This window comes from Sparus aurata, chromosome 14 (assembly GCF_900880675.1).
Source record: "Sparus aurata chromosome 14, fSpaAur1.1, whole genome shotgun sequence".
NCBI classification, from domain to species: Eukaryota; Metazoa; Chordata; class Actinopteri; order Spariformes; family Sparidae; genus Sparus; species Sparus aurata.
This window is the reverse complement of record NC_044200.1, coordinates 2,192,461-2,210,263: the sequence shown is the minus strand read 5'-3', so window position 1 is coordinate 2,210,263 and position 17,803 is coordinate 2,192,461. Positions and strand designations below refer to the sequence as shown.

General features: G+C 41.5%; 1 protein-coding gene across 2 annotated transcripts in view; it reads right to left on the bottom strand.

The window, feature by feature from the left end:
• Positions 1 to 17,803, bottom strand: part of arhgef39 (Rho guanine nucleotide exchange factor (GEF) 39) — a 100,010-nt gene that overhangs the window by 24,540 nt on the left and 57,667 nt on the right. For both annotated transcript variants that reach the window (XM_030439213.1, XM_030439212.1), the window contains exons 7-8: positions 9,279 to 9,407; positions 592 to 821 (exon numbers count right to left, since the gene is read on the bottom strand). In XM_030439213.1, coding sequence (XP_030295073.1) covers positions 592 to 821; positions 9,279 to 9,407 — 359 coding nt within the window. The remainder of the gene's footprint in view (positions 1 to 591; positions 822 to 9,278; positions 9,408 to 17,803) is intronic.

The following is a 17,803-nucleotide window of genomic DNA, read 5'->3' as shown; positions in this document are numbered from 1 at the left end:
AAGCTTCACTTTTGAAAAATCAAAAAAAAAAAAAAAAGAAAATCAAAAAATACCTTCTTCCCCAAATAGTCCAAATAATCCAAGATCATCACCTAGTTGGTTTGCCAGATGATGGACATTCATATAATGCAAATCTGTGTGGTGGGGGGCAAGGGATTCAAAGAGCTATTTGTCTTGTATTTAATGTCTTTTTTTTTTTTAGTTAGTTACAGGTTAATTCAGGCTATTCAATGCAAAATAAACGGCAGCTGATTAGGCAAGTGTCGACCACAGGGAAGTGAATTATAACGGTTACTTTTTAAACATCTTTAACTTCAAGCTTACTTTCAAACTCAGCACAGACTGAATGATGTTCAAGAGCTGCATGACAGAAACAAATGGAAATATATTTACAAGCCAGCAGCCTAAACTTCAACACAAGTCACCTGGGTGTCAATTAACCCTGGAGATAATCCCTATTGCACACATTCGCATAGCTTACAAAAGCCAGATGTTAGTGTGAGTTGAGCTGAACAGAAATTCTCTGAATTCTTCGGAAAGAAACTTTAATACTCAGATAGACAGTTATGAGCCTAGCTGGCTGAAACTCACACTGAGCAGGCCTCCCTGGCTCCTGGTGTGTCCAAACACCTTCTCCACAGTACAGTCCTGCAGGGGGTAGGCATGCTGGCCGGCAAACTTGGTTCCATTGGTGGGATGCAATGGGCTGCAGCGCTTGGCCTGCAGCAGCATGTCAGAGAACAGGAAGAACATCCTGGGCTTAGCACCTGCTCCTTTTGGGGGAACCATCTTCAGCCAGCCTTCTCGGATAAACCACCTCCCTGTGAGTGGAGGGGAGAACGAACAGTAACAATGTTATTTGAGATATTACCATTAAATTACCCTCTGCCCCCAGTGGTCTTTTGTAAGGACTGACTGTTGTGATGGACCAAATCCTATTCTGAAAGCATGTGTTTTATGGTGGGACCATATTTCTTTTTATAGTAAAAACTTTAATTACAGCATCAATAAAGACTCCTTTCTGATTTTCTTCAATATGCACAATCAGCACACATAACATTTACTCAGCAAAACATTGACTAAACTGCTGCAGACATACATGTATTGTGTTGCCAATTCCCAGGGTTAACCCTTTTAGTCTGTACATGGCCTCAGGCCACAGGTCTTTACTTTTACTGTTGTTTGTTCTTTGAGGAGGTAAAGGAAATTGCAAGCTGCTGGGTTTTTTTATGGTCCAATATATAAAATCCAACATAGCAGCCTTGAGGCATGGTGCTACAAGTGTTTTTAATTGCCTGCTGGCACTTACACAGCACCTGTTTCACCCAAAACAGGGTGTGGACGCAGTTGCTAGAGACGTATACAGGTGAAACTTGAAAAATTAGAATATCGTGCAAAAGTTCATTTAGTTCAGTAATTCAACATAAAGGTGAAACTAATTTTATTATATAGATTCATTACATGCAAAGTGAGATATTTCAAGCCTTTATTTGTTAAAATTTTGATGATTATGGCTTACAGCTTATGAAAACCCCAAATTCAAAATCTCAGAAAATTAGAATATTGTGAAAAGGTTCAATATTATAGGCTCAAAGTGTCACACTCTAATCAGCCTGTTAATCCAAAACACCTGCAAAGGGTTCCTGAGCCTTTAAAATGTCTCTCATTCTGGTTCAGTAGAATTCACAATGTTGGGGAAGACTGCTCACCTGATAGTGCAGAAAACCATCATTGACGCCCTCCACAAGGAGGGAAAGCCTCAAAAGTAAATTGCAAAAGAAGTTGGATGTTCTTAAAATGCTGTATCAAAGCACATTAATAGAAAGTTAGGTGGAAGGGAAAAGTGTGGAAGAAAAAGGTGCACAAGCAGCAGGGATGGCCGCAGCCTGGAGACGATTGTCAGGAAAAGGCCATTCAAAAGTGTGGGGAGCTTCACAAGGAGTGGACTGAGGCTGGAGTTACTGCATCAAGAGCCACCACACACAGACAGATCCTGAGCGTCATACCTGGGATAAAGAAAAAAAGAACTGGTCTGTTGCTCAGAGGTTGAAAGTCCTCTTTTCTGATAAGAGCTGATTTTGCATCTCATTTGGAAACCAAGGTCCCAGAGTCTGGAGGAAAAATGGAGAGGCACACAATCAAAGATGATTGAAGTCTAGTGTGAAGTTTCTACAATCTGTGTTGATTTGGGGAGCCATGTCATCTGCTGGTGTTGGTCCAATGTGCTTTATTATGTCCAGAGTCAACGCAGCCATCTACCAGGACATTTCAGAGCACTTCATGCTTCCTTCTGCTGACCAGCTTTATGGAGATGCTGACTTCATTTTCCAGCAGGACTTGGCACCTGCCCACACTGCCATAAGTATCAAAACCTGGTTCAATGACCATGGACTTACTGTGCTTGATTAGCCAGCAAACTTGCCTGACCTGAACCCCATAGAGAATCTATGGGGCATTGCCAAGAGAACGATGAGAGACATGAGACCAAACAATGCAGAAGAGCTTAAGGCCGCTATTGAAGCATCCTGGTCTTCCATAACACTTTCAGTAGTGCCACAGGCTGATTGCATCCATGCCAAGTAGCATTGAGGCAGTAATTCATGCAAAAGGGGCCCAAATCAAGTACTAAGTACATATGCATGATTACACTTTTCAGAGGGCCGACATTTCTGTATTTAAAATCCTTTTTTATTGATTTCATGTCTAATGTCTAATTTTTTGAGATTTTGAATTTGGAGTTTTCATAAGCTGTAAGCCATAATCATCAAACCTGCAAACTCCCTCTCCCGTTAGTTAGAACTGAAAGATTTGCCAATGATATAGCACTTAGAATCTACTTTACTTGGTAATTTTAAGGTAATCGGTTTCTTCAATTATGTGTTTAAATGTGTTTCAATGCATCTTATGTAGACAAATCACTCATTCTGTTACACTGTGCTTACTATCACTTCAGCCAAAATTACATTAAGGCAGCAATTATATGAGCTGTTGGTGATGGACATTAATCCTGTAACGGTTGCAATGAAACTTTTGCCTGCTGTCTGGTCAAAGTACTTTCTGCAAGCTAGTGTCTACACTAAAGAAGACCAACAGAGTCTTGAGAAAAGGTTATGTCATGTGTGAGTTTTCTTGAGGTCCTGATTTGTTAAACAAAAAAGATGTAGTTCCAAAAATCAGAATGTCACACATGTTATTACATATCATTTATTTAACATTTTATGCATAATGCTGCTCAGCTGATTTTCAGGTCTAGTTAAAGGAGAACTTCAGTCAATTTAAACATGCAGCTTCATTGCTCAAGCTACCCTTGACTTGCCAGTACCAAAGACGCGAACACATTTGGTCCAACCATTACAGAGCTCCGTGAACGGAGATTTAGCCTTTACAGCTAACAGCATGGGGTCAGAACTTTACACTGTGTTTTATGCGTCTTAACATGCTCCACATCTCACACCAAAAGTTATGCAACATCAGCAGACACCTTACAACACAGCACTGTAGCGTGTATGACTCAAAATGAATAAAAAAGAAGTTAAAACAGTGTGTTTGTGCAAGGAGCTACATATCGGTTTGTTGACATCCGTGTGTTCCGGTAGCTAGACCAAACTAGTCAATCCGTCGAGCGTGCGCTCAACAGGCTTAACAGGCTATTGTAAGGCTCATTGCTCATGACAGGCTGTAACATGGACATGTACATTATGAACAGAAACACGAAAATGCTGCAATATGTTTCCGTCTCCGCCAGTGAGGGAGTAAGCGCACGCTCGACGGATCGACTAGTTTAGTCTAGCTACCGGAAGACGCCGATGTCAACAAACAGGTAAGTGGCTGCTTGCACAAACACACTGTTTTAACTACTTTTTTATTCATTTTGAGTCATACACGCTACAGTGCTGTGTTGTAAGGAGCCTAGCTCCAACATTAAATTCTAAATGGTCGAATGGCTTTTACATGTTTTAAGTAAACACATTTATGACCTGTTTAATGTGTCTAGAAGAAAATGGCTGATTTTGCTTTACACAGACTTTAAGTTGTCAGAATTAATCAGGCTGACACTCTTTCCGCCTTCTCAGCTGATCTTAACTTGAGTTTTGGTTGTTTTAATCTTAAGGTACTTGAAAACATTAAAAGGTCAACAAGATTGAAAATCAACAATAGATTAAAATGGGATTTAGATTTAATACCGAATATGTATTTAATAAAATTTCACTGAAGCGCAAACCTAAATAACTTACACTGACATGACATAGTAAAAGTGTTAAAAATCATTCTCCTCAGCATCAAATTGCAGAACTGCAAAGAACAAAAATAATGAGACTAAGTAATTAATGCTGAATTGAAAAGATAAATGAAGGCAGTTTGATGGGAGCAAAGAAACGAAGGAGAAATCTAAGACAGAATCAGTGGGAGGTAGACATGTCGGGGTGTGGCTGCGGAGGAAAGCTCTCATTTCTTTCACCATGATTGGCAGAAGCATGATGATAGTTAATAAGCACGAGACTGACATTTGGATAGATAAAATGAAAATTCATCCTGGGTCCAGGGTGTTTTTGTAATTGCCCCAGCCCGTAGCCTGTGATTGCAGCTAGTCTGTGGCCAGAGCAGTGCCTTTGGGGCTCAGAGAGGACATTTTCGGCAACAGACAAGCCCACTGAGATTAAGTGGTAGGGCTAGGCAGGGGTCAAATTGCTTTTAAAATGCCATGGGTCTCAAATGGAAAAACAGTCAAGAGACACCCTGTGACTCTCTCAGGTGTGGTGTGGAGATTGTGTTGTGATCGTTCTATTAAATATTATATAAATAAAACCCTGTTCAAGCCTTTTACAACCCTTCATAGACCAAGAAAGTAAGTAATACTTAGTAAGTAGTCATTTTAATGTGTTGTTACAATAACCACTCGGTCAGGCTGCATCTCAGTTCAAGAAATTTCAAATAGAAGACAACTGTAGTGGCAAAAATCCTCACGCGTCAGATCTCTTGCAACCTTAACTCTTTAACAACTTACTGAAAAACCTGGGGCTTTTATCCTTGTGGTGAATGCGGCTACTGTCACAGGCCTATTCTCTGTTTGCAAATACATTTTCTGGTCTCATAACTGTACGAAAAGGACATTTGAATGTGACGTGTGAAAAGATCTCTGAGTGCATAGACAGTTTTGCTGCATTTAGGGGCAGCTGGTTTCAAAGAAACCAGTCCGATTAAATGTTATTGTAGTACACATTGTTCAGTTGCCTCACATGAAGGACAGCTGGGATTGAATAAGAATTACCTGGTATCTAAAATCTGAAATGGTCAGAATCCTTTCACCCTGCAAAAATATATTTAATTGGCTTCCATTTTTTTTATACAGATGTACATACAAGAGGTTTTACTCGCATTAAGTGTCAGGAAAGACTCTGACTTGAATCCAGCCTCTACAACACTCCCACTGACTAGTATTAATGTAGTTTTCATCAATCAAATAAAACATCAGTCGTATTAAGTTGGCATTGATTGGTAAGTCCAGTGGGATGCAGATCCTAATAAAAAGCTCTTATTCTTCCACAACAGTCCATCTGCATTGCTTTGTTGCCAGAACTATCAGTTTTACATTAGATAAGACTTGATTGAATTAAAGGAAACTGTTGGACCTTGACAGAGGTATTCACTCTACAGAGTGCCATTCTAAATGTAAGTATATATTTGTAAAACAAAATATAATGCTCCTTCAGAGAACAAACGGTGGCTTCCCTAACCTTTGCAGTTTTATAAGATATCCCCTTATCAGACCCCCTGATAGACAAAGTTGACAGAGTCAGAGAGGTTGAATAAACTCTGTGTGAGGAGGAGTCTCTTTGTGGACCAGGTTCTCTTCAGACCCCCTGCCTTCATCTGACCATCCACAGTGCTTTGAGGCAGCAGCAGGTTCAAAGAGCAGGAAGTGCCAAGCACTCCTTTCCATGTCCAGGCCTTTCAGATTCTGTTGTCAAAGAGCACCTCTGCTCTACTACAAAGTCCTTTGGGCTGGAGAAGGTGGGGGGCTGAGGAAGGTGGGGCAGGAAATAAAGTTTGATCTACAAAGGGTCTTGTTCCTCCTGATGTGTCTGAGGCCAAAGAAATAACAGATGCAGCGGGCACCCTCTACGGCTGAATGAGTAAAGTCAGGTTTGGCATGGCTGACTTTTGGGAGACACCAACAGTATTTACACCACCGATGTTAAAAGCTAAATGGTTAAATCAGTGAAGTGTAAAGAAATAAATGAGACTTCAGCTTATTAATTTCGTTATCTATGAATCTGTTACTTGAAAGGTTGTGTGTGTGTGTGTGCGTGCGTGCGTGCGTGTGTGTAGTGCTCCCATATATAAGCTCTACTTGGGCTCAATCATGTTGACTGAGACCTGCACAGGTAGACAAAATCAGAAATGGCACAATACATATAAAAGAAAAGTGGGAGAGAGAGGCAAATGTTGTATTATCAGTGGAGGAATGGGAAGAGATTAATGAGCAACAGAGGAAAACAACTTGCTTCTTATCTTGGAGATAATATGGGTAGAAAAACATCTCAAGAACACCAGTGCAGAAAAAATATCAAGATAGGTGTTGGAGATTATGTGGAGCAAAAATAAACCTGATTATCTCCATTTATTCTGGGGCTGCCCCTCTTTAAGCTTTTATTACAGGAGCTAAAGAAATGTATGGAAAAAATAATGGGGAATACACTCCCACTCACATTGGAGTTGTTATACTTGTGGAAATTAAACATGAGACTCACAAGCACTAGAGACAGATATATGTTTAGGATAACCTCAGTTGCAAGCAAGAAAGCTATAACCAAACAATGGCTGAAGATGGAGGTACCTAAGGTTGAGGACTGGGTAAAAGTAGTGCAATGGAAAAGTTGACTTTCTCGGCCAGACTGGAATGGGACAAATATTTTACATTTTGGGAAAAGTGGATCGGATACATATCGTCTATTAGATCGGACTTTATATGACAGGGTGGGTAGTTTATGGATCCCCTGGTTCATTGCATTGCATTTACATATGTTGAATGCTCCTTTCCATGTTATTCTGGTAACACAGTTAAGATTTCTACTTTACTCTATAGAAGTATGTGCATTGCAGTATGCATGTCAATGGCAGCTTTAAACATTACTGTAGTAACTTTAAAGAGACACTTTGACAATTTTGAAACTTTTGAAGTGCTTCCCTCTGCTATGAACGTGCACACACATATTTTTTGATTGCGAACACAGTCACTCATTGAAAGGGCAGTAGCAGTCTTTTCCAGTAATGTACTTAAATGACAGAGTGTAAGGAACGAAGATTTGTGCCTAACATCTAATCATGACTCATACCCTTGAGATTGAACTACCCATTGTTTTGCTGAAGGTGACTGGTTAAACTGTGTCAAAAATAAATCCCATGTGTAATTTTATTTTTTCTTTCTAAAACAGTCAAATGCTGGAAACGCTGGAGTACTTTAAGACCTGGAATTAAGATAATCCACAGGTAGAACTTCAGGAAATATTAACATTTCCTTTATCAAAGGTATTAAAAAACAAACCCATAATTCATGCACAAGTAATAATATTAAATCAGAAGTGAAACCATATTAAATCATAGATGTAATCACAGCACATATTGTTACAAATTACAGTTGGATTACGGACTGTCCATCTAGATATGTATATTTAGAGTCTGAGAGGATTAGACACACACTCTTAGATCTGGTTGTTTGATACTTTTTTTCAGAGTATGAAATGTCATAACATTGTTAAAAAAAATAATTCAAAATGTATGTTTTGTCTAATCAACAGTTTGAAACTATATTATATTCAGTTTATAATAAAGGCAGAGAAAAGCAACTTGCCTTGCAAGCATGTTTTGATGAATAAAATAATTGATTATTCATTTGTGTTCAAATTACTGTCCGTTAATTTTGTGTGGATTATTAAATGTTTCAGGAGAAAAAGGAGAAGAAACATCTGATAGATCTGTGTATGAGGATCATTTTCAAAGGAAAAAGTGGATTCGTTCCAATACTGTTTTTATGGTAGCTTTTTTTAGACTAACAATGTTTAAGATAATGAGGTAGTGTGATAGACCACAAGACAAACAAAACAAATACATACAAATTACAGAAACATAACAAAATTATTTTTTTACAGTCAGGAAGTCAAAGGGATACATTAATTGGAAAAAATCAATGGGAAACAAGATAGAAAATGTGAGACATCTTTGTCTTAAATTGAAGGAACAAGCAGGCAGACATAAATCTGTGGCCTCCCAGGGAAACAGGCTGAGTGTCTGCTGTATCGATGTCCCATTGATTCGGGCTTTGTGTCTCACAATCGCTCCTACAGAGCTACTTAATATGTTTGAGGGGCTCCGACGCTTCTCATCTGTAATAGGCAGAGCTTTTATTTTACCCACATCAGAGCTGCAGTTGGTGGGGAGAAGGAGAATGGGTCGGCGTGAGGTTGTGGGGCGTGGTGGTGGTGGTGCTGCTGCTCTGAAGTCTGTCTGGTGGGAATGGAGCTTTATTGGCTGGAAAGGAAGCCAGCGGAGTTGCAAGGGTCTGAGAACTTGGATGAGAGGAAGCTTTTGAAACTTCCCACATCGGCATGAGAGAGATGAGCTGCTATTCAGCGCTCGCTCTCCCAGCCTATGCCGACACATCCGTGAACACACACATAAACAATCCTGCATATCCAAGCAAACAAACACACACTCATGGAGTTATACAAACATGCATTCACACATATCCGGCAAACACACACAGACATACACAAAAACACACTTTGGCTTCCTTTTTTATCTGCTGGTTGGCAAGATGAGGCTGGGCTCTAATTGGTCCTGGGGGAGATTGGCAGGGTGAGCGGAGCAACGAGGAGGCCAGACAAACAACAGTAGTGGGAGTGGCAGGAAGAAAAGGGCCACTGCTCCATAAGAAGGGACAGAACCACAATAGAAGAGTGGAAATAATTGAGTGAGAGTGAAGGCAGGATGACGGAGAAAAGCACATTCACTGTCCAACAGTTAGCAGTAATGCTCTATTAAAAAAAAGAAAAACTTCAGAACGGCCAATGAATTCCATTGATTACAAGCAACCAAGGCATGTGCTTTCAGAATCTCCATTCTAAACTAATTTCCCTTCGGTTTATCCATACTTGTCTTGCTTTCCCCTCAACCCCAATGTGCGCCAAGGGACATACTGTAGATGCAGAGAGAGGTAGAGAGGAGATGGAGGTGGTTCTTGGAGGGGATGAAAGGAATATATGATCAGAGGCTCTAACCTGCAGCCAACACCTTTGTCTTTTGCCCTTTCAGCAGTTTCTGCACCCGACAAAGCTGCAGGTGATTCTCATGGCGCTGGGTATTGTTCTGGATATGCTGGGACACCTCGGACACTGCAGTCACAGCCCCTACAGCAAACACACACACAAACATCTGTATTATCATACATGTGTGGAGATTGATGAAATCCTTTCTGAGTAATAATAATATAATAACTCTAGTACATTAAACAATTGTGAGAAAAGTTGCAAATCACTCAGCAGGACAGCTAATTTATGTGTATCATTTCTGTATCAGAACTTTTATAGCAATCCTGATTCTAAGGGGCATGACACAGTTTGTGACCTGAACTGGCAGCCATCATGTATTGCAATAATTTATAAATATAGCTCCTTCTAAAAGCACCTTTTCTGAGCCCATCCCCAATTCTCCTTGGCTATAATGTGCAATACACGACAGAAAAAAACTAAAAAGAAAACAGTAACATTTACTACGTGAGGGGCAAAACATGCAGCATGGAAATATACAAAAGTGGATGGTTAGAGCAGTGCAAAGCTCATATCCAATATCTGCTTTAGGTCAGACTAATTTTTTTTATATGCCTGAGCCCCTTAGTTGAGTATAGTATATAGGCCTTTCTCACAGGTAGGTCTCACAGGACATAGTAGTCTTTTTGAACTTTTGATCCACCACAGGCAGAACAGCTGAAGATCTTCAGGCACGGCTCCTTTGTGACTGAAGACCCCTTGGGCTTTAGTTGTGGGTGGGATGGTAGTCAGCATCATCCTTCAAACTGCCTTTAAAATTAAAACTCCATTAATTAGGTGGGTCATTTGATTATGACTAATTCTATTTGAAAATCCTGTAAAGTAGGAATGGGACTATCATGGATTATGATAGTACAAGTACAGTACAAGTCTGAGGAAAAATCTTTTGAAGTTTCACACTTCATTCGCATTCATGTATTTCACAACAAAAGAGCTGTAAAAAACAACACAATCATTTCTAACTAGAGGTTTTACTGTGTTTTGTCGTTTTAAAAATGCTTTTGTTGGCTTTTCTTTAAAAGCAAATGGTGTCTCAAATAAATAACACAGTAACCAAATAATACAGTAAAAAATAATAAACAAAATTAAAGTCAATTTGAGTTGTTGGACCTTTAGCATTTAGATTGGTTATCAGTCCTCTTGAACAACCCCCTGGCCCACCCGGTCTTAAATGCAACTGCTTGATCTGACTTGCTGATGATACAAAATATTCAGCCCATAACACTGATGGCAGATTAGTGTCAATTATAACACAATCCTTGCCAAGAGAAAGATATATTTAGAAAGAAATATATACATAAATATATTCACCAAGTCATAAACACATGTGTAGAAACGCATCACTAAATTATATATAAATCGTTTACTTTATACAAATGAATGGAGACAGGCAAATAGACAATACTGATAGAATTGTGTTGATATTTTTAAACTACGTGCTCTTAGGAATAATTCCAGAAGAACAAACATGCAAGCACACGCATATCTGTACATGTGTATGAAGACACAGATCAGGCTGTGATTTTTTTTTTCCAACACAAACACTTGGTGTGTTCAAGTTTTTTGCCAGTGACCGGCCTTTTTTCGGGCAGAAATGTGACAAAGAGTTTGTAGGACAGGCGGGAGGACAGACACTTCTCCACGTATATCTGTGATATTTTTTTCCTCATATAAGTTGCCAAAGACAGTTACAGTTACTAGATAACTTTTGTTTGGTCCTGTAACGTTGCTTTGTGGGACATTTCTCTTCATGTAGTTGAATGAGGGACCTGTGTTGTTATCAGACTGTCCGATCGACACACCCTCGATACGTGCAGCGGGCTTATCCATTCATACTGGTTCGGCTCACCAATACTGTGCCTCTGATACTACCTCCAGAGGCGGATCAGTGCCTGAGTGAAATTTCAACCTTTGCCGCCTCCGAGACATTCACAGAGGCGGAGAATTGGTGCAGGATACACATCCAAATGGCAATGTGAATGGGGCTAATGCCTGTGTTCATGGAACTGTTACAGTTGAGTAAGATGGACAGTGAGGGCTTCTCCCTGCTTAGTATTTATATTGGGGTGGGGAGACTGACAATTGCAATTCTTATGTATCAATAATTCTGAATCAATTCAAAGTCCAAAATTAATTATCTCTTGTATCTTAAAGTGTTATACGTAGATAACATTCAGATTTCCTTTCTCCAAATAAAGTGTGATGACTTCATGATTGATGGTTGATTTTGAGGCATTTACAATATATTTGTTGATATTAACTGTTCCTCTTAAGGTTCAGGAATTGAACTTACAGGGCATTTTGCAGATGAATAAAAAACTGCCAGTGCTTTAATCTCTATATTATGTAACTAAGTAATTGACATACTGATTACAGCCCAATTTACTGGTCTATCTCTGGTGTTAACAGAATGGAAAGTTCAGGTATACAAGCAAAACAAATATTCTAAGCATCTTTTAAAATGTGATTTTGGGCCAAAATATATATCCAAAATGCTGTATTCTTGTGGTAAAACCTATTGCATCTATCCACATTTTAAAAAGACACAGACTTGTGAAGTGGTTGGAATCTATATTTAGGGGGTTCACTCATTAGCTAGCCTGATTTTGCTTAATCTCATCAATGAGCTCTTGCTGGGGAATTTAACTGAGCTATGAAAATTTAAATCTCCCAATGGTCCTGACCGAGTCTGATGGTCTGCTGAGTGGATCAGGCTGGGATGTCTTTTGAGTTTAAATTTGTGTCTACGCAAGCCTGAGCATGGTCATATTAATTAGATGGATGCTGGGCCCCGCCAAAGCAGCCATGGTAGCCCAAAATGCATTGCCTTCCTGCGAATAATCTGAGCTTAAAGTCTGTAATTTAAGTTTACAAACAATAGAGGCCCACACCAAGTACAGCTCATATGGTTAAGTAAACCTAGTACCCCCAGTACCTTTGAGGTTATTCTGCAGAATATTCTGGACAGTATTTGTCAGTGTTTTGGAGTGTGGCAATAACAACAAACATGCATTTGATGGGTGAAAAAAAAAAAAAAAATGTCCTTTGCGAGATTCCGCACAGTCTGTAACACTTTGCTGGTCGCTTGCGGTCACTTGGCCATTTGGGAATCAGCAAAAAGTATGAGTCATGGAGGAGGATTTGGAGCATTTCCTGTGGTCAAGAGAGGTCCCAAAAGAGGACATTATGCGTATGCAAAGAGACAAGGACGTTACAACACAGAGCCTGGGATAGTGACTAGGGAAGCACCGAATATTCGGCCACCGAAAATACTTTTATCACCGAAACAACACGGCTGAAACAGAAAGTTGTGATGATGCAAACAAAAAACGTGGCCAGCACACGCTTGTCTGGATAAGCGCCAACATGTCTGCGATGTGGACGTATTTCAGTATATCTGAGAAAGACACACGGATATGATGGAAATGATCCAGGCTGCGATGGATGCGGAGAAGCGCAAATACAGCACAGGAGAAGGAGAGCAGAGCACAGAAAAAAGGACTTGTCTCTCTGCACCAGATGAGGGTCACGCACCCTTGTTGTCTGATATGCTTTCCTGACCTGGCAAAGATGGCACGCAAGTACCTGTCTGCCTTGCGCACAAGCACTGACAGAGAGAGACTGTTCAGGGCTGCAGCTCATATTCTCGATGAGAAGAGGAACAGACTTCACTGTGATAAAGCAGAGAAGCTACTCTTCATCAAGAAAAACCTGCCACTTTACCTGAAGAAGTAGAATGGGCTTGTGTTTAGTGTTTAAATATTTGTTTTCCACTTTGCACATCTGCAATTCTTGGTGCACTTGTTGTTGTTAAAGGCCTACGGTTAACATATGGGCTATGACAATCTTTGTTTTGATACCACTGTTATGTTGTAGGCCTACAGAGAAAATATTGTTATACCTTCCAGCAGTTGCAGTCTTGTTCTGAATGCACTTTGTTGTAGTAATCCTACAGAGAAAATTTTAAAATGCACTTGACTTAAATGCACTTTGTGTTTTAATGAGAGAACATATTTAATTTTACAATCTTTCAGCAGGCCAGTCAGTTATAGGCCTGTACATTATTATTTATTTAATGTACACATGAGTGGGGTCAAGTTAAAATTTGCATTTTTTATTTAATTTAATTTAATTTTATATTGTGCATTGCTGTAATGTCAGTTCTAAATAATATTTTCATACTTTTGTAATTGATTTATTCTTTGAATTGCAATGCCTTGATTTTAGTGAGGTTAGTACACAGGCATAGCCATAAATGCAATGGTACTAATAATTGGCATAATAATTTCTTTTGGTGTTTCGATTTTCGGTTTTCGCCCTTGGTTTCCTCATTTTTGGTTTTCGGCTTTGGACAAGAATTTTCATTTCGGTGCATCCCTAATAGTAGCCCTTTTTAGATAGAAAAGGCGGCACATTTGCTCCAAGGTAAGGATGGCAATGTGCCGGCCTGTCTTTCGGAAGTGTAATATTCCTCCTTATCCAAAAGCCGCCTCTGAGGTAGGCGTAAACATGTGACGTGACGTGAAGCACGAAGTTGGGCTGGGAACAGTGACATAGAATTTGTCTTCAAAATAAGAGCTTTACATTGGAGTTTAGAACTGGGTTCTTAGCGGGGGGCTGTTAATTTGAAAGTAGCGACCGTCCTTAGCTTGCCGAAACAACATCAAGCTAACACAACCAAACAGCTACAGAGACCGAGGAGATGCTAGCATCTCCTGGATCTCAGCGGCTGTCCAGTTGTTCATCTGAATGTCCACGGGTGAAGTGATGGACTGACTGCTGTGATCAGCTGTTTCTTGGTTTTAAAACTCCCTGGCTGTGGGTCTCACAACAGTGCAGGTCATCGACACCTCCGCCCACCTCAAGCAGAGGCCGGCACATTTCCGCCTCGTTTTTAGATAGCAGGCGAGGCGGAAATAAGTGTACCCTCCAAGGCAGAAAATCGGCGGACCAAAACAGACCCCCAATTTGCCGCCCTCTATCTAAAACCACGGACTGAGCTGCCAAAAGGACGGCCAAAATGGTGGCTTGGTGCCCTGTCTAAAAACGGCTAGTGAATAATATAGGGGGAAATGGAGTTAGCGTTAATGTTACGCTAGCTTAAACTAATGTCAGCGCTCATCGCTTCCCTGCTCCAGTGTTAAAGGTCCCATATCATAATGTTTTTCATCAATTTCACACAGCTGTCAGAGGTCCAACAACTCTGTGTTCGATACGTATTGCCCCAAACACATCCATGGTCCTGAACTCCAGCAGTCTAAAAGTCGCTCTGCTGAGCTCTGTTCACAGCACTCTGTTTCTGTGCCTGCACCTTTAAATGTTAATGAGCTCCGTCTGTCAACGCCTACTTGGGGAGCCTTGTCTGCTACGTCACTCTCAGGGAGAGGAAGCCCCTTATGCTAACGGTAGCATGCACTAATGTTGACGGTGGATGTAACACTATGGCTCGCGGAGATTTTTTCGTTCAACCGAACCAGTTTGACCCAGAATCGGACCCAGAATTAGAGGCTCCGGAAGAAGTACAGACTCTGCGGCTGCAGCAGGACGTTTCAGAATGGTTAGTTTGGCTGAGTAATATAAGTTTGTTTGTATGTGTTGTTACAGCTACTGCCGTGTAGCTAATGGCTAACAGCTAGCGAAAGCTGTGTTTGTCTCCAACAGTCTCCAAACCGTTATACACTGTTTACATCGTCTCTGTCTCCAGTCTGCACATGTTTCCAGACTTTCTACTGTGACAACCAAGCTCCCTCGTAATATTATTAACATCACACTCGCTTCAAACACCATTGCACAGCGGACCGAAGTGGAGCTAACTAGTTAGCCAGTTTCCAGCTGACTTCATCATACTCGTCGGCAAGTGTAAATACTATCAAACCGCGGCGACACTTATCGGTGGCTCGGGTGCAGTTGCTGGGTCCAGTATGGTTGAGACTGATCCTTTTAGGAGGGTCAGTGTCGAGGCAAAGCCAGCTTTTTACTGACACTCGTTACTGAAGCAGTCCGACGTGCGGTGGTTAGCACACACATACAAGCTAACACTAACCGCAGCCGGCACGTTGTCGTTAAAAATGAAACACAACCACTGTCTCTTCTGTTGTTCTGTAGCTGGGACAGAATATAGGCACTTCTGTTGATATATACACCAACAACAGGGCAATTGCATGTCTAGCTCTGCGCAACAACATTTTGAAACACTGCTGTCTCTCCGCTGGACACACCGAACTTCACCTCGGGGATGAACGCCCCCCTCTCTGATATCTCCTATCACCGCGCAGAGGAGGCTGGCCTATGATAATGACTCCTTTCGTTACGTAACGACAGGAGCAGAATCTGAACAGTCTGTAGGAGCTCCATGTTACCAGTGGGTGGGCTGCAGAGACCATGCAGGACTCGCTTGTTTTCCTCATTCAGGGATTTGGCAGGCTCAGGGAGGACCAGCTTATATATGTAGAGAGCAGAGAAAACGTGTTTTTTTATGATATGGGACCTTTAAGTTATGCCAGTCCAACAATCATAAGGTTACATTTGGCGTAAATCCAATGGTACCCATGAAGCTGTCCAGAGTATTGCAGCTGGTTGCTAATGAATTCAACCAGGACCGCAAGGTCAGTGTACGCTTTGTGACGAAAGAGTCCCCTTGCGTACTGTGTTGGCGACACTCCAGCCAGACTTCACTAAACAATGCAACCAGTGATGCAGGTTCTGACAGCCGAGTAGGTTTTCTTTATTTAACTTAATGCAGTTCACTCAGAGGAGCATGACCATTTTTCACATCTAAAGAGTAGTCCAACGTATGTCATTGTGGAACTGCATTGGTCTGAAACGTTTCAACAGGCTCTGTCATTAACAAGTCTCCTCCACACACAGCTTACCTGCTGCTGTAAAAACAGAATCAAGGGTGTAAAAATCTGAAACAGGAGTTGTTTTTTGGTGACTTCAGGAAGAAAGTCCACAGAGCAGACACACAGTAGAGAAATAATAATAATAATACATTTAATTTTTATAGCGCCTTTCAGGGTACCCAAGGACACTTAACAAAATGGAAGAAACAAAACAAAGAATAAATGGATAAACAAAAAATACATAAAAGATAAAAATAGAAAAGTTGACTGATTTGGCTGGATCGAGAGCTGATAGGCCTTATTAAAAAGATGGGTTTTTAAGTCTCTTTTGAAAGTCTCCAGAGAAGTCTGTGTGCGGATTTCAGCTGGGAGAGTGTTCCAGAGAGTGGGAGCTGCCACACAGAAGGCTCTGTCACCAAAGGTTTGTAGTTTGGTGTGAGGGATGGAGAGCTGGTGTGTGCCTGATGAGCGCAGCGTCCGGGACTGGGTGGAGGGGTGGAGGAGGTCAGACAGATATTGGGGGGCGAGGGAATGGAGAGATTTATAGGTCAGGAGGAGAATTTTGTAGGTGATGCGTGATTTAACTGGGAGCCAGTGAAGGCGGATGAGAGTGGGGGTGATGTGTTGCCAGGGCTTGGTGCGAGTGAGGACCCTGGCAGCAGAGTTCTGCACATACTGGAGCCTAGCCAGGGTTTTGGAAGGGAGCCCGGACAGGACTCCATTGCAGTAGTCCAGGCGGGAGGTGATGAAGGCATAGATGAGGGTCTCAGCCACAGGTTCCGAGAGAGAGGGCCGGAGTCTGGAGATGTTTTTGAAATGGCAAAAAGCTGATTTTGTAATGGATTTTATGTGTGATTGGAAAGATAGTGTGGAATCAAGGATGACACCCAGGTTGCGGACCTCCGTGGATGGGGAGATAGTGCAGCCGTCCACGTCCAGGAGAAGATCTCCAACCTTCTGGAGCAGCACCTTGGAGGCCACAACCATGAGCTCTGTTTTATTGGTGTTTAATTAGAGTAGATTTGATGTCATCCAGAGTTTTAAATCATGTAGGCAGTTGACGAGTGACTGTGGGGGTAGCTGGGTGGATGGTTTGGTGCAGAGATATAATTAAGTATCATCAGCACAAGAATGGAAGTTGAGACCATGTTTGTGAATTATCTGACCAAGGGGAAGCATGCAGATAGTGAAGAGGAGGGGTCCAAGTACAGAGCCTTGAGGCACACCCTGGTTGACTGGAGCTGGGGTGGACCTGGAGTTTCCAATGGTGACAAACTGTTTCCTGTTTGTTAAATAGGACTGGAACCAGGAGAGTGCTGTACCGGTGAGACCAAGGTAGTCAGATAGGCGGGTGAGGAGGATGGTGTGGGCGATTGTGTCGAAGGCTGCAGAGAGGTCCAGGAGGATCAGAATACTGATGTGGCAAGAATCTGCAGTGATGAGGAGGTCGCTGGTGAACTTAATGAGGGCAGTTTCTGTGCTATGGTGTGCCCTGAAGCCAGACTGAAGGGGTTCATAGAGCTCATGGTTGGACATGTGCTGCTGGAGTTGGGCGGCAACTGCTCTTTCCAGGATTTTGCTAAGGAAAGGAAGGTTGGAGATTGGCCGGTAGTTATGTAAGTCATCTGGGTCCAG